Below are 20,679 nucleotides of genomic sequence, written 5' to 3' on the forward strand. Positions count from 1 at the left end.
GAAAAGAAAGCAACAACAATTTAACCTTTCAAAAGTTAAAAGAAATTACAAGATAATTTAAAACCAACACAGCTGCAAGTCTATAACCCTGCAATATTTGTGATTTCAGCTGAGCTGCCCTTTTAATGCACACACAGCTTTAAAGCTTTGCTTCTGAGAGCACTGAAAGCCTTTCAGGCTCAGGAGAAATCCACCTTATGGTGGGTAACACCTATTCCATCCCCATTCTGCTTCTACTACTGAAGTGCTGGCATCTCAATGCAACAAACCCACAAGCACTGGATTTTTCCAGCACAGTCACAGTACAGAAACACGGCCTGTTGGACTGCTCAGGGATGCTCCATACACCAACAAATGCTGCTCTGACACTTGTCTGAAGGCAGGAGCTCTGTCCTGGCAGTTAGGAAACAGGATGAAGTGTGGATCTGTGCTTCAGGAATCTGCTTTGCCCTGTGCTTGCACAGAAGATTGTTCTTGAGAGCTGAACCAGGAGCAAGAGAAACACAAGGACTTAAAGGCTGGAGAGCTGCATAACAGTGAACAAGATAAACTCCCACACTGTGTCCATCACACACAGACCCCCAGTGATTCCCCCACCATCATTCTATTCCCATCCAAACCCGCAATTCTTATCCCCACATCTCTAACACTGAATATTGTCTTTTCTACAGTTATCCCAGTTTAGCCAGAAGCTGCAACTGGAATCAGTTCATTAAATGAGTTTGAAGAGGAATTATTTTGTTTCCAGCCTGACCTGAAAAAGCCAGGGAGAATTCTGCATTTCTCTGTCCCTGAGGGAGGTTCAGCCCAAGAGCTGTGAGGTTGTAAAGAGGGAGCTTGGATTCAGACTGACCTGCTCCTCCCTTAACCCTGTGAACCCCATCCTCACAGAGAACCTGGTCACAGCAACACCAAACTCCACCGAGATATTTTTGCTTGGAAAGCAAGAAGAGATTTCTGTTTTTACGAACACAAATCACTGCTGAATAAACAATACAACTCACTACCACTTGCAAAGTTTTATTATAAAGTGAGATTTCGTGCTACAGAATGAATTGTCTAGATCTCCAGAATCATAAGGAATAACTGTGCACGTGGGGACCAACTGCAGTATTCACAAATAAAAAGAATATACAGCTTCTTAAAACACCTGAACACCCACAGCACTGGCCTGACACTAAAACTGAGTTTGTCTCTTGGCTTTGTAAAATTAAAAATATCCTCCCCTGACAGATATTTCGAACCAGCATCTATAGGAGCCACCCACAACAATTAAGCAAGTCTGGTTTTTTAATTAGTTGTTTAAACCTTCCAACCAAGTTAACAAAAAACCCAATTCTGCTACAAAAAAAAAAAAGTCAGATCCAAACCAGTTATGCAGAATGAAGTGATTGTATCATGAAATCATGGAATGGTTTGGGTTGAAGGGTTCTTAAAGACCATTCAGTTCCAACACTCTGCATGGGCAAGGACTCAACAATTTATTTGTGCCTCTGACACGATGAGGCCCCAGCAGCCACCCAACCTTCCTCCACCCAAAAATCCCTGATGCAGCTCCTTGGAACTCCTCTGAAGGGCTGTCCCAGCACCCTGAGGGTCACCTCCTGCTCCCTGGACACCCCCAGCCCCGTTACCTTGCGCACGTGGCAGGAGAAGAGGATGTTCATGTACTTGTCCTTGCGCTTCAGCTCGTTGGCCACCGGGGTGAAGGAGCCCGAGCTCTGGGGGCTGTCTGGTTTCTGGAAGAGCAGAGACAGGCTCAGGACATGGCTCCCTCCACCCTCCTGTGCTTTGGGAAACCAAATCTTTACACACCAAAATGCTCCAAGGAAGGATGGAGTAAAGGGAAGCGATCAAACCTGCCTAGAGAGAATTTCTTTCAGTCCCTGCTGTTTTCCATTCTATCCAGCATTTTAGTCTCCCAGTGAAGTCTGGCTCTGCCTGTTTGCAGAGCCAGGTGATGGCACTGCTTTAGTGCTGCTGGTGCTGCTCAGGATTCACAAAAATCACTCCTAGTGCAGTGGAAGTCAAGGTTTAGAACACACATGAACAGAGGAAATTTCTAAGTACTTCCCCTCCCAATAAACTAATGCTCACTTTCCCGAATTTTCCCCTTCCAGCACCCCGAGCCCAGGTCCCCTTCACTCACCAGTGCGATGTAGTTGCCCTGCCACGCTCTCTGGAGGCCAATGTCAGCCCTGTGGCCCTTCAGCAGCTCCATGGCAGCCACCTTGGCCCTCAGCTGAGGTAGCATTTCTGGGGGCACGCTCCGGATGAGCTCGGCCGCTCTCCACCTGCCACCAAAGCAAGGTCTGGCTCAGGTCCCCAGCCCGGACCTCGCCCAGGAAGGACTCCTGCTGCCAGAGCAGCACCACTAGGACGCCCTCAGAGTCCTGCCCAGGCATTCCTACAGCTGCCAAGGTCAGTTGATGTTTTAAAGTCAGGTCTCACCTCCAACCCTGACAGGTCTGGGTGCCACACTCCCTATCCCACAGCCACAAGTCAACCACTGGTGTGTCTGCTTGCAATCAAGTGTTTGCAAGCCCTTTTTTGGGCTCATTTGCAGCACCATTCTCCTCTAACAGCTGAATTTGGCCCCTCAGTTCCAAGTGCACCGTGGAATAGGGCAGGGCAGCCCATGCATTGCCCCACACCACACCCCAGCCTTCAGCAGCAGCAGCAGAACTCCAGGGTAAATGCTAAGAAAAGGCTTTTTAGCAGCTAAAATTCTGTAGTTCTGATAACTGAGCTAATTCTGAAAGCAGGACGCTCTCTCGAGACAGGCTGTGGGTGGATGGATGTCTCTCCTGAAAGAGACAGCTGGAGAAAACAACAAAGCTGACTTGATCCAGAGCTGCTGGAACTGCCCTGCAAGCTGATGGCTGGACAGGAGGTCTCTGAAAGCCCCTCCAGCCAACATTTCTCTTATTCAGCCACTTCCAGAAGTCATCATTTCTCAAACTGGAATTGTAACTACTTTGCCTACAGCTTCCCAGAGAAAAAAACCACCAGCCTTTAGATACTGGGAGGTTTAATGAAGGTACAAACACCTGTTCTGCACACAGAACATGGGTGACAAGGGGAACATCACTCATTTTACTGCAGAAAAACACTAGGTTACTACAAGAACTCTTGAGGAAATCCAGAAGATTCTTTTCTTCTCCCCCTCATCCAAGAGCAGCTGCTCTTTCTTTTCAAAACCAACCAGAAGGGCCAGGAAGGGGGCAAGGAAGGAAACACAATGTTTATCACAATGGAACAGCCTGGTCTGGTGGAAGGTGCCCATGGCATGCGGTGGAACTGGATGGGCTTTAAGATCTAAACTGTCCTGGGATTCTGTGATTCAACGATAAATCTTTGGATCAGAATTATCTGCCTGGTCAAGGGCATGAAGCCAGTGACACCCAAATTACGTCCTTCAGCCAGATGTCCCTGGGACTGATGCCCTGTGAAGGCTGACTTAGAACAGAGACTGGGCAGAGCTAAAGAATAAAGTAGGGATTTATTAGGAGGCCTCAATGGATCCACTTGGGGTAGTAAAAGAGCCCAGCCAGGGCTACACCCCAGATGAACTTAAAATGGTCACAAAATGCCTCACCAGTCAAGAGGTCTCTCACTTTTATAACTTCTTGTTGTGATGCACTGAATAGTTATTTAGATGTTTTGCACTGGGTGTTACGTTACCTGAATGATTCCCCTTCCCCTCAGATGTTTTGTCCCTAAGGTGGTCTGTCCCTTGTAGCCCCTCCCTTTGCCCCTCCTCACTGGTGTCCCCTTGGCTGCGGCCTTCCGTCCCCGCCTCCCATTCCGCGGGTATAAATGTCCCTTGGGATTGGAATTCGGTCTCTTTTTTCATCTGGATGGTCTACGATGCTGATGTCCCTTTCCAGCTAATAAAACAGGACATCAGAACCACGTGGAGAAAGAGTGCTTCTCGTCCTTTGCTTCGTCCATGTAGGATCCGTGCGGGCTTAAATCCCAAACTAGCCGGGGGGATTTACAGCCCGAAACCCAAGGATCCTTCAAGTTCTGGTCCATTAGCTCCATATTGGAGTTCATTGTCCAATTCCAGCTCCAGCCCATGCAGTCCCATCCTTGTTTTTCTCTCTTCAGCCCACGTTGTTTGTGCTCCTGGGGCTGAGATCTGGATCATTTGTCCTTGGTCCCCAGCTGGAGCAGGAATTGTTTTGTCTCCCTGCTCTGTGAACAGAGCTCCCCATCCCCAGATCTACACACTACAGCAGCACAGAACCTGAAAAACAGAAAAACCAAAACCTGCGGCAGCAGGCGCGCCACGGCGGGGACGTACCTGTGGAAGATGTCCTGCAGAGCCTCCTGGAAGCGGAGCAGCACCTTGGGCGGGGCGGGCCAGGGGATGGCGCGGCCGCGGTCGGGCAGCTGCCGCACGCCGCCGAAGCGCCGCAGGAGCTGGCGCAGGTGGGCGCGCACCTTGTGGCGCCGGTAGTGCCGCACGATGGTCAGCGCCGCCCGCGTCCGCCGGTAGCGCAGCCGCGCCAGCGTGCCCCGCCACACCTGCAGGGACACAGGCACGGGTCAGCACGGACCGCAGCAGCGCTGCTGGCTTTCCAGACTCCTCCTGTGCCGCGCGGATTTGTAATTTTATTTCGAGGGAAGGGACTTCCTACAGTATTTGCATGGGCCCCCGACGAAGGAGAGGCTTGATGAGGAGGACTCCATTTAATCAGAAGGCTAATTTATTGCTTTGTTATACTATATTATTCTATACTGTATTACATTACACCTAAACTGAATCTGCCAAGCACTCGACTCTGCACACAGCTGCACTCATCTCCTGACTGTCAGTGACAGTCCCCACACACACACACACACACCTGGCCCCGACAGGCCAAGGAAACAAAACACCATCACTTTGGGTGAACAATCTCCACATTGCATTCTACTTTTGCCCAAACACAGGCACAGCAAATGAGATAAGAATTGTAGGCCAAGGAAACAAAACACCATCACTTTGGGTGAACAATCTCCATATTGCATTCTACTTTTGCACAAACGCAGGCACAGCAAATGAGATAAGAATTGTTTTCCTTTCTCTGAGGTTCAGAGAATGTGAAACCCAGAAATATCCTTGGGAAGAATTGTGCCTTGCTTTTCTCTGTGAAGAGAAGTGTGGCTACAGACTTCCCAGTGCCGACCAAATTCAGGTAGAACATGACTGAAAAACATTGTATTTATGACTGCGATCTCCACGTGAGAAAGGCACGGAGCAGAGAGGCCAGAGAAATTATCAAACTGCTGCTCTGGCTCCCCTCTGCTCTGGAGCCAGGCTGGGAGAGCTGGGGGTGCTCACCTGGACATGAGAAGCTTCAGGGAGAGCTCAGAGCCCCTTGCAGGGCCTGAAGGGGCTCCAGGAGAGCTGGACAGGGACTGGGGACAAGGGATAGAGGGACAGGACCCAGGGAATGGCTCCCACTGCCAGAGGGCAGGGATGGATGGGATATTGGGAAGGAATTGTTCCCCGGCACGGGGTGCCCAGAGCAGCTGGGGCTGCCCCTGGATCCCTGGCAGTGCCCAAGACCAGGTTGGACACTGGGGCTTGGAGCAGCCTGGGACAGTGGAAGGTGTTTGCCTGTGGCAGAGGGTGACACTGGATGAGCTTTAAAGTCCTTTCCAACCCAAACCATTCCATGATTCTGTGCTAATTGAGAACAATTATTGAGAAACAATTTAAACTCAGATTAAAGAAATGATTGCTCTGAAGATAGCCTGGGGAATATCTATTCTGGTCATGTGTGGAAAAACAAACAAGTATGCAAACCAAAGGATATTCCCCAAACTTCTGGGATGGGGCCCAGCTTCTCCAGTGTCACTGTGAGTTGTGTTTTGCCTGGAGAGCACCACAACCAGAACACGCAGCAGCTCCTGGGCTTCTCCTGGCACCCCTGCCAGAGGACACTCTGGAAAGTGATGCTGGAAGGCAGCTCCAGTGCTGAGGTGGCTGTGACAGTGACAGTGCACGTGGCTGTGACAGTGACAGGGCACAGCACCAGCCACCAAGGAGGAGCCCCAGGCAGGGGAAGGAGGCAGGTGCTGCTGCCATCCTGTAAGCAGAGGAACTGGCATTCCCTGGCATTCCCCAGGGATCCTTCCCCACCTGTACTCAGCCCCCAACACAACCCACCCAGCAGAAGACTGTATTTGTTTTCCTTGCAGAATTGAACTGGACGGATAACGAGCCTCCCTGCTCACCACGGTCCTGTCACAGACATTATTTCCCTCTGAGAAAGATCCCACAGCACTGCTGGTGCACATCAAGCCTTCTATCTACAGAAGGATTAATTAACTACCCAAGTTTGTTTTCAACACGACAGTTGCTTTGTGAAGCTGATGTCAGAGGCTCTCCTGACAGCTTCACTGACAATCCTGCCATGCAGCCCAGAAAAGCTCATGCAGCAACCAGTGCAGACTGTGAGGGGCTGCTCCTCTCTAGACATGCTCAGTTTAAAGAGACACACTGAGATTTTGGGTCCCAAACCCTTCAAAAGCAGAGAACTCTTTTCTTTCAACCTCTCAGAGTTCTCTCTCCTCGTTCTCCTTCATCCTCGCTGTCCCTGTGGGGGACCTCTCCCTTTCCCTACAGACACAACCCATGGAGCTCTGGCTGAGCCTGGGCAGCTCTTGAGCACCCAGCACTTTATGGAGCATCAAACTCATCAGTGGAGCCCATTTCTGCTCTCACACACCAGAACAGAGCCCAGACCCTGCACAATCCTGCCCACATAGAATCACAGCATTATAGAATGATTTGGGTTGGGAAACACCTGAAAGATCCTCCAGTGCCACCCCCTGCCATGGGCAGGGACACCTTCCACTGTCCCAGGCTGCTCCAAGCCCCAGTGTCCAACCTGGCCTTGGGCACTGCCAGGGATCCAGGGGCAGCCCCAGCTGCTCTGGGCACCTGTGCCAGGGCCTGCCCACCCTCCCAGGGAACAATTCCCAATTCCCAATATCCCATCCATCCCTGCCCTCTGGCAGTGGGAGCCATTCCCTGGGTCCTGTCCCTCCACCCCTTGTCCCTAGTCCCTCTCCAGCTCTCCTGGAGCCCCTTCAGGCCCTGCAAGGGGCTCTGAGCTCTCCCTGGAACCTCCCTTTCTCCAGGCTGAACATCCCTTCTGGTGGAAGGTGTCCCTGCCCATGGCAAGGGGTGGGAGGGGATGGGTTGAGTGTCCCAACCCAAACCACTCTGGGATTCTGAGAACAACCCAAGATGACTGAAGGCAAGGAGCTCCACACCAGCTGCAGCCCCTGCCAGGGCTGCTCTCCGGGAGGGTGTGGGAATAAAGAGCATTTCAGTGGCTGAGAGAAGAGCTGGGGAAGAGGCAAGAGCAGGAAGCACAAAAACCACAACAGAAACTGAACACACCAACCAAACCCAGGGAGCTGGGACTGAGAATCTCATCCCTGTGTGCAGATAAAATAATAAACAACATGTTCCTTATTTACTCCTTGAGGCCATTAGACAGAGAGGAGGCAGCACCCCCTGCACACGTGCTGTGCTCAGCAGCCACTAACCACACTCAGTTTCCACGGTGCTTTGAGCTCAGATCTGGAGCAGCTTCAGCCACGCTGCTGGGAAGCTCGAGGCTCAAAGCTTCCTGCCTAAACCAGACTTGCACAAGGCCTGGATTTCACCCAGTGTGTAAGGCTGGATTAAAGCTGGCATTTCCCTGACTGAGGGCAGAGCAGGCTCTGAAACTCTGATTTGACAGAATCGCCAGCTAGGATGCAAAAACTGAGCATCCAAAGAGTGCTGGGGATATTTTTTTAAAGAAAAGCAAAGAAAATTTTGATTGCTTGAGATAGTTAAGCATAGACTGAAGAGGCATAAAACGTACCTGTAAGGGATGTATGGACAACAAACAAAATCAACTGGGCAAAACCCTACTGCCAAGTTCTCATTTTTGAATTTAGTAAGAACAGAAATGAGGAACAAAGGGCTCCAGGCTGCAGTGAACAATCCTTGGGTGTTACAGAGGATCTCAGGAAAAGGACCCACACAGTAAATCTGTGTAGGCTGCTCAAGACTTTGCGGAGCCTCACTTCTGCCAGCTGTTCCCTGGACCATTGGAGACACAGAGCAAAGTCTTGGTTTTGCTTCCTTGGGCTGGAGGCAGCCATGCTGTTGAGGGAAGTCTCTTGCTGTGGTTACTTCTCCCACCAGTCAGACACCCCTGGAACAAAGGCTGGAACAGATTGCCCCCATGTTGTATCAGCTGCATCGCTGCAGAAATTGGCTTCACAGCAAGAGGTGTCACAATTGTACAAACACTGGCCTCCCAAATCCAATTATCCACCTCAGACATGCCCCTGGCTACACACACAGCACACCATCAATGAAAAGCGTGTTCTCAAATCAAGTTGTCATAACTGGAGAACCCCCTGCCAGTGAGGACCTTCCACAGCACCACGGCAGAGCCTCAAAGGTGAGGAAACAAAGGGAAGGACAAACTTCTCCCAGGGAATGGGGGCCAAATATGTTCTAAATTAACTGTTTTTCTGGCTTGGTGGTTTTCTTTTCCACTGCAGGGCTCATTGCAGCTCAATGTCATGAGCTCAGTAATGCTGAGCTGCCACATGAGCCAGGTGACCTGGCTGCCCCATAGCCCCATGGAGCCTTCCAGAAACACGGAATGGTCAATCCTGGGGACAAGAGGAGGTGTCAAGGCAGAAAACTCCCTGTTGGGCAGGTACCTTGCGTAGCTGTGAGCAGCAGGACATAGATCAGACAAACAAGGATCACAGAATCCTGGAATCACAGGATGGTTTGGGTTGGAGGGACCTTAAAAATCATCCAGTTCCAACCCTCCGCCTTGGGCAACCTTCCACTGTCCCAGGTGGCTTCAAGCCCCATCCATCCTGGCCTTGGACACTTCCAGGGATCCAGGGGCAGCCACAGCTTCTCTGGGCAGCCTGTGCCAATGCATTTCCAGAACAGGCAGCTCCAGGAGGCTGGAGTGCTCCTGCCAACTCACACCTTCCTCAGGTTTAAATATTGGGAGACCTCTCTCTACCCAATGCACCTTTTCAGTTCTCCCCGACCTCCAGTTCATAACTCAAGAACACTGAGCCCTGTAAAATGAAATGAAACACATCAAATTTCCAGAGGGAAGTTTACACAGCTGTAACAGATTCTCCTGTTGCAAAGGTACTGCTCTATTGTGTGTTGGGGGCCAAGGAGGGCCAAACCCCAACGAGGGGCATGCAGGGTTCTGTTTCTCCCCTTTATGCCTCTGCACCCAAGGTAAGATCCAAGGGATTTTCACGCCCAGTTCCAAAGGGATCCAGTAGATCATCCCTCTGAGACCTGACAGCCACGGGCACCTCAGAATTCCCACTTCCACCCAGCCACATGCCAGCCAGCTGGGGGCATCAGAACATGCATCCTTACAGCCAGAGTAAAGCAGCCTGGGATGGCAGAGCCCTGCGCCATCCCTCCCACAGGCAAGAATAAATCCATACTTCCCTTTCCCCCCTCCTGTGGCTTTCCCTGCTGGTTAACCTGATTTCCCATGGGAATGAGACTGAAGATCATCCTGTCCCTGCCTGACCTCCTGAGATTGCCCTGACAGCTCCCGAATCCTGAGCCAGCTCCCAGCCAAGCTGACAGAGGAGCAGGAGCCTCCACGAGGCAAAGTCCCTTTATCTTTCAGGAAAAATCAGCCACAGGGCAGAAGGAGCTTGAAATCAGAGTGACATTGCTGGAACAGCTTGTCAGAGCCAGTTCCAGTTCCAGAGCCATCTGCCTCTCCAGATCCCAAATCCCAAGCAGCAGACACAGAGCCACCGACTGCCAGCCAAGCACCACAGGCAGAGGAGCCCAGCAGGCTCTGGCAGCTTCCCAGAGGGATGAGGAGGTGGAAATGTGTGTGGGGCACGAGGAGGGGGTGGAGGATGCCATGGCTCCCAAAGAACCAGTCTGATGGCAGTTTTCCAAGTGACCCTCTGGAGCAGCCTCCAGGGCAGTGCCATCGATCAGAGCCCAGGGACCGAGCAGGAGCAGAGGGACAGGACACGGACTGGATTGTCCCCAGGAGGAAAGCCCAAGGAGACACAGCAGGGGAGAGGAACAACCAGCAGCATGTGCTGATTCCTCAGTGTGAGCAGGCAGGGAAGGGCCCACGAGCAAACCATGGACGCAAGAGCAGAGACAATGATGATTATGTTGAAAATGAAAGGAGTTTCTGGTCTTAAAAAACCCCCAAAGAGCACCATAAACCAAAAAACAAACCAAACAGCATTCCCCCATCCAGCTCCCATCCGTGGTCTCTCCTCACCTCTTTCAATACCTTTGCCTTCTCTATGCTTTGTCCTCCTAAAATTCAGGGGAGGAAAAATGAAGAGGGCAATGGAAATCAGGACTGAAGGGCTAAGAGAGGGATAGAGAGAAAGGAAAAGGTTGGAAAATCGAAGTCTGAACACAGTTCAAACTCCTGAGCATTACAAAGAATATTTATTTCTATACAGCTGCTCCCAGTGAGGACGTTCCTTGCTGCTCTTTATTCACTCTCCAGAGACCTCTGCCAATTCCACAGTGTTTTAAATGGGATAGTTGATAGAAACATCAACGATGGAATCCCAAATCCCAGCTGGAAGGGACCTTAAATCCCATCCAGTCCCACCCCTGCCATGGGCAGCTTCCACTGTCCCAGGCTGTTCCAAGCCCCATCCAACCCAGCCTTGGACAGTCCCAGGGATGAGGCAGCCACAGCTTTCCTCCAGTCCCTTTTATTCCCCCAGTTAAGGCCACCCCACAGGTGGAAGTGACCCCCGGGGACACAAAAAGCTTCAGACCAAGGGATCTCCTCCTGCACAGCCCTGGCTTCAGTGATCCCAGCAGTTTTCCAAGGGATGATCCCGCTACTCCCAGTGCAGCAGCTCCTTTGGCAGCTTCTAAATCAGGGACTTGCACAAAACAGCATTCAGCCAAAGCAAGAGACACATCCCAGCTTGAGGGAAGCACTGATTTTTTTTTTCCTAAAGAATATTTAATTCACTTGTTTTTTGATTAAAATTTAATAAATTAAAATTCAGATGAATGGCAGGGGAGATCTGAACATACCTTTAGAATCAGTTTAAAAACCTCACTGAGCTTCCAACAGAGTTTCTAAGATTAAAGAAACCTCACATCCAAGATCACACCCATCACCTCAGCAGAACATAAATCCTCCAGACCCATCTATGCATTATAGCCTTGTCTGCAGGCTGCAGGCTCTTCCATGCTCTGAATGTGCCATCAAAAATGAGAAAAAAAGGGAAGAAAGAAAGGAAAACAATTAAATGGGCCCTACGGAGCACAGGGAAAGCCAGCAGAGCAGCCAGGGTGGGCCCAGGATGCAGCCTTGCCTGTACATCTCCCATGGAAAAAGGGATAATCTAGATTTGACCTAGATGCTGCAATCCCTGCGAGTGCAGAAGAAAACCCACACAGCTCCCAGTCTAAACACATGAGTGAGCAAACAAATGCCCAGGATTCAGCAAACAAACCCAGCTTGGCTAAATTAAACCTCAGAGTGGTATTTTGGAGCAGCTCTGCAAGGAACCAAACCTTGGGAAACTCCTCCATCCCTGCTGCACCACCAACACCTTCTCCCACCACCCTCCTTCGGCCCAGCCCGGACTGCTCCATGATCAATATTCCATCTGTCCCAACCCATGGCTTGCCCTCCAGGCAGCCCAACTAGTGAAAATCAAAGAATTCAGGCAGGCACGAAGCTCCCTGCTCAGCTCTGAAGGCTGTCACACGGGCAGGTCATTAAATATTTACGTGCCAGCGCAGAGCAGCCGCGCGTGCGGCGGCCACGGGGCCTCGGGGAAACGCTCCCCTCTGCAGTGACCCCAGCCCCGACTGCTCCAAAGGGACACCTCCCCACACAGCAGGGTGGCTCAGAGCTCACTCACAGCCCCAGCGTGTGATCTGCCTTTTCCTGGTTTGAGTCAACGTGGATCCCATAAAGGTTTGAGGCAAAGGGTTTAAAGCAAAGGCTCCCTGTTCTCCCAGATCACCTCAGAGAGCAGCGAGGGGGAAGAGCTGCTGCATTTGCTGAGAGCAGTTTTCTCTTTTCACATAAGTCAGCTGAACAATGTTCATTCTATTGCTTTGCTTAATAGCAACGATATTCCACAGGCTGGAAAGAGAGAAGGGTCCCACTCTGAGATTAATTAGCTGGCACTAACAAGAGCGTGTTCAATAATGAACATAAAAATCACCAAAGGAGCCATGCTTCAGCAGGTCCCAGGTGTGGGATGCAGCCACATCTCAGCTCCAGGTTCCTCCTGCAGCTCAGCCACAACTGCAGCAAACACCCTCCGTGCTCTGGGACAGGGATGAGATTCTCAACCCTGGGAAAGCTCCCAGCCATCCCCCCACATGGAGCTGCTGCTCCTTGGGTGCCCTTTGTGGTGTCCCATGGGCCTGACAGGGCACCTTGTTAATCCTGGCTGCACCTGAAGGATTTCCTGCCTCTGGCAACACCAGGAACCACAGAATCTCCTGAAGGAATTGTGCTTTTTGCCCTTTTTTACCCCACATTGGCAGCTCTGTCACAGCTCAAAGCAGGCTTAAAGACACCTTGAGGTGCAGCAGATCAGAACCTTTGAAAAGGTGGAAAGCTCAGGCACAACAAAAGCTCATTCCCTCCCATGATAACAATGTGGAAGTGTCAGCAGCAAGGGCTGAATCTGCTCTTCCCAATTTGCCTGTGGTACACCTGGATGAGTGTGGAAAAATATCCTCTCCAGCTGTGGAAGGCAGAGATAGAACCCGGAACGATTTCCAAGATCAGAGCCACCAAAGTTTGGTTTAACCAACTCATCAGAGCACAAATGTTCTCTATGATGCTGGCAAAAGGTCCAGGGAAGAGTTTGGGCTTTTCTTTGTGTTTTGTTTTTCCCCACCTGTAATGGAAATGATAAGCCAAGCTTTAAGGTGGCTCCAACAGCCATAAAGCTCCAGGTGACCCAGCTGGGACACCAGACCCTGGGACAGGCTATTTCCCTGCTCTCCATACTCTGCTGGACTGTATTTTACACAGTGGGGCACACTCACAGCACCCCCTCTCCTCCTCTCTTGCTCAGCAATAATGGATATTTACGCTTATTTAAGTTGCAGAGTGTTTCCCCAGCATTTCCTGGAGCAGAAGGACACAAAGAAGGTATTCAGGTGTCTGCAGGTACCTGCTACTGAAAGGGCAGGATCCAGCTCTCCTGCTTTTCTCCCACAGGCAAGTCTCCCATTCTTGCCATTCCTCTGAAGCCAGCTGAGCCATTGTGGGGCTAAACTGACAGAAATTCCCTCTTTTCTTCCAGTTTTTTGGTAAGAGGCAAAGCATTTTTAAAATGCATTGGCATTTTCTGGGTGGGCAGGGTGGATTTCTTTGCCTCAATGCCTTCTCTGGAAGCAGGCAGGGATGCTCCTAGCCCAGGGAAGGGGAGCAGCATGGGAGGAGCTGTGGGATCAGTCAGTGTTAGTGCAAGGGATGAAGCCAGCTCTTCCTCTTCCCTGCACCTGGTCCAGCCCCGCTCCTCAGGAAGGAGCCACAGCATCTCTTGTCACAGCTCCTCCCTGCCAGAGCCTCTCCAGATCAAAGCCTGGGTCCGGGATACAAATCCACACGGCATTATAGAGCTGCCCCTGCTGACAGCCAGCACGGAAACAGCCTGGGTCCAGAGGCAGACCCACTGCATCCCTTCCAGCTGGGTCACTTCTGGCTTCTGTCCCTCGGTAACCTGTCAGGAAACACCTCCCGTGTCCACGGAGGAGCTTCCCCGTGTGGCTGAGGCTTCCCTGCGTCCTGAGCTCCCAGGGCTCGTGGGGCTGGAGAGGGAAGGTGAAACAGGGAACGATGACACGGAACGATGACACGGAACGCTGACACTTCAGCCACGGCTCTGTGCTGCTCTCCCCGCGGGCTGGGCAATGTTGCCATGGTGATGGCAGCTGCCGAGCCTCTGCAGAGCCCATCTGGCTCCAGGGACACGCCGGGATGCCCAGGAACACCTCGGGATGCCCGGGGCACGTCCCAGGGCCGGCCCTGCCCCTGCCAGCCGCGCTGCCCCCGTGGCTGGGCTGTGTCCCAGGAGGGGCCGGGCCGCACTCAAGGACATTCCTGCTGCTTCCTGCCAGGCAGGAAGATTTCGGAGCGATTTCCATGCGCAGCTGTGCCGGCCTGATAAAATGCCACCGAAATAGTGCAGTAAATGACAGTGACAGGAGCCGTCATCTGCGCAGCCCGCACGTGCCGCCTGCCCGGGCTTTCTTCCCCGAACAAAGCTCTGCTCTGCACAGCTAATGAGCCTGCGGGAGCCTTTCCAAGGGCACGAAAAGCAGCAGAGCTTCATGGCAGCTTTTTTTCTTTTTTTTTATTTGCATGATTAACATTAGAGCTGCTCCATTTGCATTCAGGGTGACAATCACGGAGCTGGCAGGAGCACAGGTACAGCAAATAAACCCTAAAGCACCACACGAAGCAACCTCAGCTGGGGCTCCTGGAGTGACCCTTTGGTGTGATGTCCCTGCTGCCATATGGGGTTTGTGACACTGGACACAGCTCTCACTTGCTGAATTCTCCTGGAGCCAGCAAGTTGCCACGGTTAAATCACATCACATCTGCTCACTGACTGCGTTGGGGCAGAAGGAAAATTACAGCCTGGAATCTCACTGACATTTTACCACGGAAAAAAAAAAGGAGCCTGAAAGATAAATCTAAAGTGAAGACATCCCAGAGATGTGGAATAAAAGAAAGTAAAATTATCTATTTAAACTAGAAGAGAGAGAAGTCAGTTTTAATTCAATTGAACCAAACTGGTAAGCACCATTACACAAAGGCAGCAGCACTGTTTGGAGGGTTAAGGGTCACTGCACGATGAAGCTCTCCAGATAATTACTGAGTCCCTTCTGGAATGCCTCGTGATTTGCAGGACGGCCATAAGGCACAGAATCCACATCATTAGAAAAAGAGCTGCTAAATGTGGATTCTTTCACTCACACTCATTCCTGTGCAGAGGAAAACACCCCTGGGCCCCAGGCTGGGATCAGCTGCTCTAAGGCTGCTCTCACATCTGCCTCAGCTTGTGTCACACAAGTGCCCATTGTCAACACCACATTTCATCTTCTCTTGTCTTTCCCTTTTCCTAAATTCACATTTGAGGACCTCCAATGCAACAGAAGGCTCAGTTATTTAAAAGAAAATCAAATCCTTCTAGATGTGCTCACAGTTTGCTCCCTCAGCCTTTGATGCTCACGGGTAAAACTACAGAAGGAAAAAAGAGCAAGAATTAAATTTCCCTGTGAGTTGTTAATGAACAATTGAAAGCCAGTTGAGAACAGAAATGACAGGCAAAACTGTCTTAAAGCTTTCAGAGCTCGGAGAAGGCCTCATCAGATCCCTCCTCTTTGATTTCTGATTGTTGACTGTACCTTTTCCAGCACTGCCCGACTCCACCGGCCCCATCTGCCGGCAGCAGAGCCAGGGAGGGATCCCAGCCAGGGCTGGGAGCAGAGTGCACAGCAAACAAGAGAAACACTGAAAATGGAGACCAAGTCAAGCTTTTGTCAGGGAGATTTAACACTGTACAAGATCTCTAATCCATACCTATGGATACCAGCTCAACACCTTCTCTTTAGCTGATGGGCTGTTTAATAAGCACTCGGTGATTCATTGAGTGTTTCTTGGTTTAGCTGTGAGCTCCAGGGCTCTGAAAAGCTCCTCTGCATCCCCCTGGCAGCCCCATTTGAGAGCGTGGTTAAAGAACCTCCAGTGAGTGAGAGCAGAGAGGGTTCAGCTACAGGGAAGGAGCTCCAGAAGGACATCCAGATTTCTGCAGAGTCCTCAGTACCTTGAGCACTGGAGAAGGAGTTTGTCTTTTATGATTCTTTATGATGTAAGTTAGAACCCCCTGAAGATTTCTTGCAGAAAAAGAACAAAAAGATGCCTCCATGTGCTGCTCCAGTCCTCAGGTAGACTCATGTTGGTCCCTCCTCACCCCACAGAGAGCAGGACACTGGGCAGGGAGGTTTGTGAAACCACAGGACAACGTACACCAGCATTTTAATGTCTGTCCCTTTTTCTGACTGTGGCAACAAGGAAACCCCCAGAAGCACCACAGTTATTCTACACCTGATGCCACACAAACCCACTGCAGCAAAACCCTTTGCTTGTGGAGCAAAGGACTCGATCCATTACACCCAAGCAGGTTATTTATCTTCCAGCCCTGCTGTCTTTGATGCTGAGCCCACTCCAGATCCAGCCCAGACAATGTAATTCTGGAGCTAGCAGCAAACTCACAAAATTGGCAAGTTGCTGTTAAAATTGTGCCTCTCACTGGATTTGTCTGAGGGAGGAGCTTGGAGCTCACTGAGCCATGATCTGCTCCCACAGCAACACAGCCTGGGGCTCTGAAATTATTCTCCAGTAGCTACACCTTGCAATTTCCAAAAAGGTCACCCCTCAATTGCTCCCTGGTTTAATATGAAAGCTGGAGTCACCTGGGAGCAAGCAGTCCCTCCTGCAGCTTTATTCCACAAGGAGTTCATTAGCTCACCCATTCCTGGGGAGAAAGAGACTCTGGGTTGGAGCAGAGGCCCTGTGATGTCCCTGAAAGCATGGAAGTGGCTCCAGGCAGGAAATTCCTCCCTAGAACCCCTGGTGAGCACGGGAGAAGCAGAGCTAAGGATCCAGGAGCACCTCCCAGGGGGCATGGGAGCCCCAGAGATCAGCCCCAGGCCAGCCCAAAAGAATAAAACAGATGGAAAAGTGCTCCCCATTCCAGGGAAAGAAGGTAGGAGATGTTGAGAGTCCAAGGAAGCTCAGCAGCAGTACATGCTCAGAACAGGGAACAAAACTCTGAACCACAAAGCTCAGAGAAAGGCAGGGCTGGCATCCTCCACAGCCTGAGCTTGGCCTTTCCAGAAAAACCCACTGCACACAAAAGGTGCAGAATTCCCTACTAAATACAAACCATTCAGCACAACAAATACCAAGAGGCCAACCCCAGACTCCCATCCTGGTCAAACTGCTTGGGTTTCCAGGAAGGGAATCACGTCCAATGCACTGCAGACACCACAAATATGAGTGTTCCAGAGAACTCAGAGCTTCCGGGGGGAACTTCTCCTTCAGGCTCTTCCCCATTCAGCCTGCCAGGTTTGGAGAGTTTGTGCAAACCTGTGTTCCCTGCAGAGCTTTTGTTCTGTCAAGTTTTTACACCCATCTGTCAGCAGTTTCTATTTGTGAGGGACAGGAATGGGTTCAGAGGTTCTGTTCTTTCCCAGGTCCCAAGAATTTCACACAAGATACACATTTTAACAAATTAGTTTCTAAAAGTCTTGAATTAATCCACGTTGCCTGGCAGGGCAAAAGCAGGCCCACCATTTCTGCTCTTTGCCAGACAGATCTTGCTCACACACAGTTTTCAGGAGGTGCTAACACCAGAGAATCACGGGATGGTTTGTGTTAGAAGGAGCCCAAAAGCTCCCCCAGTCCCATCCCCTGCCATGGGCAGGGCACCTTGCACTTGACCTCTCCACTTGACCCCATCCAGCCTGGCCTTGGGCACTTCCAGAGATCCAGGGGCAGCCCCAGCTGCTCTGGGCACCCTGTGCCAGGGCGTGGTGGGACTGGGCTTTAAAGTCCCTCCTGATCCAAAGCAGCCTGGAATTCTGTGATTCCACATTTCAGCCACAAAAGTCTCTCAAGCTCCCAGGCATCCTCCTTCCACTGAGAACAGAGCAACTTTTAAAACAGTTTTAAACACCTTTTTGTAGCCACATTTCTCTTCACAGAGAAAAGCAAGGCACAATTCATCCCAAGGATATTTCTGGGTTTCACATTCTCTGAACCTCAGAGAAAGAAAAACAATTCTTATCTCATTTGCTGTGCCTGTGTTTGGGCAAAAGTAGAATGCAATGTGGAGATTGTTCACCCAAAGTGATGGTGTTTTGTTTCCTTGGCCTGTCAGGGCCAGGTGTGTGTGTGTGTGTGTGGGGACTGTCACTGACAGTCAGGAGATGAGTGCAGCTGTGTGCAGAGTCGAGTGCTTGGCAGGTTCAGTATAGATGTAATGTAATATAGTGCAATATAATATAGAATAATATAGTATAATAAAGTCATTAATTAGCCTTCTGATAAGATGGAGTCCTCCTCATCATTCCTCTCCCTCGTCGGGGGCACCCTTGTTCCGAAACCTTTTTAGGTGCTACAGCTCCCACCACACCAAGGCTCCAGAGAGCACCATGGAAAGAGCCCTAAAAAAATCCAGCAGTGACCAAAGTGCAGCTGTCGGGAACCTGTGCAGCAACAGAGCCAGAAAGGAGAGCGAGGGTGGTGTAAGGAACTCGAGCTGAGCTTCCGAGGCAGTGGAAGCTTTACCTTCTGCAGGAAGAGGACGATCCTGACGAGCATCTTGGCGTGCAGCTCCTCCAGGGTGAACAGAGTGCGCGGCGTGCGGATGAAGAGCTTGGTCTTGCCGTAGGCCACGTCGTGCTGGAAGCCGTGGCACTCGATGAGCTTCCTCACAGCCTCCTTGTCTGAGGGGAGCTCGTGGTTGGGCCAAGTGAATTCAGAGATCATCTTGTACCTGGAATTAAAAGGTACCGTTTGCAAATGTGAGCTTGCCACCAAGGTGCTAGAGAAGGGCAAACTTCCACTGGTTTTAGAAAAAATTATCAGTTAAATGGTTATAAAACTGAATATAGATGGAAGAGTCTGAAGACATCCTCTGTGGGAATCATGAACCTCAAAATACAAGGAAAATTACTACAGAAGATGCATGATTTTGTGAGATACTGCAAAATAATATCGGGAGGAGCTCAATCCATCAGCACTGAACTGATGCAAGGGAACAAACTCAGCATTGGCCTCCTGCAGATTTGTCCCATTTTTCACACCTTCAGTATCCAATTTTAATTTTTGTTTGTTTGCTTAGGTTTTGTTGGGTTTGGGGTTTTTTTTGTAAGGAAGGAAAGCATTGTTTTGTTCACATTCTGCATGAGAAGCCACCTGCAACCAATTCCTCTGTCAGAAAACCTGGATTCAAAAATTCTGCAAATATTTTTTTCTCATGCATCACTTTGGGAGTAAGTTCTAACAAACTGTGTCACTTCCCACCACAGCAGAGCTTTGGCTGCCCCAGTCTGTGCAAACACTGCCTGTAACTGCGGGTCAGCCACTCCTCCCATCCTCACCTTCCAAACTCCATTTTCCAGTACAGAGAAATGCAGACTGGAAAAAAGACATCTACAAATCAAACCTGAAGCACCGGCATCAGCCCAAGCTCTGTAAGGTTTACCAGCCCAGGAAATGCTGATTAGGGGAACAGGCGTTTGCAAAAAGCAACAGTGAATTTTCTGCGTAAGATTTATGGACATAATAAGAGCTGAAATAGACGTTTTCCCTGGAATGGAACCCGCAGCCGTGTTTTAAATAAAACAAGCACTAAGCGAGCGCAGCTACTTCGCACTTCAAAGCCCCCAGCCAAGGCAGGCGTGGATCTCAAAGCTTCACACGCTCTCAGCTCTCAGGTACACTCAAACGGCCTCACAACACCCCTTTTCCTGGGAGGGGCACGGCAGGAGGCTCGGAAGAGCCTGAACGGAAACACATCCCAGCGCCCATTCATCCATCAAATTAGCCTTTGGAAGGGGGCAATGGAGGTGCTGAAGCAGGGAACACCATCCCCGGGGGTTACAGGGATCTCACTGATAAATAAACAGGATTAAAAACCTCCCTTCAGACTCCCAGGAGCAGATTTAGCACGTGCTGGCAAAAGCATTCCTGCTCTCACACCCACAGACATCAGTGCTGCACACTGGATTCTCTGCCCTCTTCTCATCAGGAAAATGTTCCTGCAATAGTTCACTCACTGGGAAATAGCTCTCACCTCGAGACAGTTCTGTTAGGAAAAACAAAAAATAAAAGAGGAAAGCACTGGCAGTGCACCCCCTCGAGCTGGGAACAAGGCTGGGAAACAGGCTGTGGATCAGGATGGGATCCAGGCTATGGACCAGGCTGGGACCCAGGCTGTGGATCAGGATGGGATCCAGGCTATGGATCAGGATGGGACCCAGGCTATGGATCAGGATGGGACCCAGGCTATGGATCAGGATGGGATCCAGGCTATGGACCAGGCTGGGACCCAGGCTGTGGATCAGGATGGGACCCAGGCTATGGATCAGGATGGGATCCAGGCTATGGATAAGGATGGGACCCAGGCTATGGACCAGGATGGGACCCAGGCTATGGATCAGGATGGGATCCAGGCTGTGGATCAGGATGGGACCCAGGCTATGGATCAGGATGAGACCCAGGCTGTGGATCAGGATGGGACCCAGGCTGTGGATCAGGTTCAGATCCAGGCTATGGATCAGGTTCAGATCCAGGCTATGGATCAGGCTGGGATCCAGGCTATGGATCAGGATGGGACCCAGGCTCTGAGCCAGGCCTGCCCCATCAAGGAGCTCAGGAGAGAAGGGATGTCAAAGCACTGAAAACCTGCCCCAAGTGTTAATCCAAGTGTTAAACCCTCTGGCTCCTTCCCACAGGCATTAAAGACACCCCAGTGCTGTTGCCCCCCTTCCCTCCCAGGCACAGCAGGTGGAACATCCCAGCTGTCCCTCTGTTCCCACTGTCCCCACGGGTGTCACACAAT

The 20,679-nt window shown here is 50.8% G+C and overlaps 1 protein-coding gene across 1 annotated transcript in view; it reads right to left on the reverse strand.

Moving 5' to 3' along the window:
• The window catches only part of MYO1D (myosin ID), a 157,790-nt gene that overhangs the window by 69,836 nt on the left and 67,275 nt on the right, over nucleotides 1-20,679 (reverse strand). The window contains exons 16-19 of the mRNA XM_038162881.1: nucleotides 18,402-18,609; nucleotides 4,310-4,533; nucleotides 2,150-2,294; nucleotides 1,635-1,739 (exon numbers count right to left, since the gene is read on the reverse strand). Of these exons, the coding sequence (XP_038018809.1) occupies nucleotides 1,635-1,739; nucleotides 2,150-2,294; nucleotides 4,310-4,533; nucleotides 18,402-18,609 (682 nt within the window). The remainder of the gene's footprint in view (nucleotides 1-1,634; nucleotides 1,740-2,149; nucleotides 2,295-4,309; nucleotides 4,534-18,401; nucleotides 18,610-20,679) is intronic.

Source organism: Motacilla alba, chromosome 27 (assembly GCF_015832195.1).
Source record: "Motacilla alba alba isolate MOTALB_02 chromosome 27, Motacilla_alba_V1.0_pri, whole genome shotgun sequence".
NCBI lineage: Eukaryota > Metazoa > Chordata > Aves > Passeriformes > Motacillidae > Motacilla > Motacilla alba.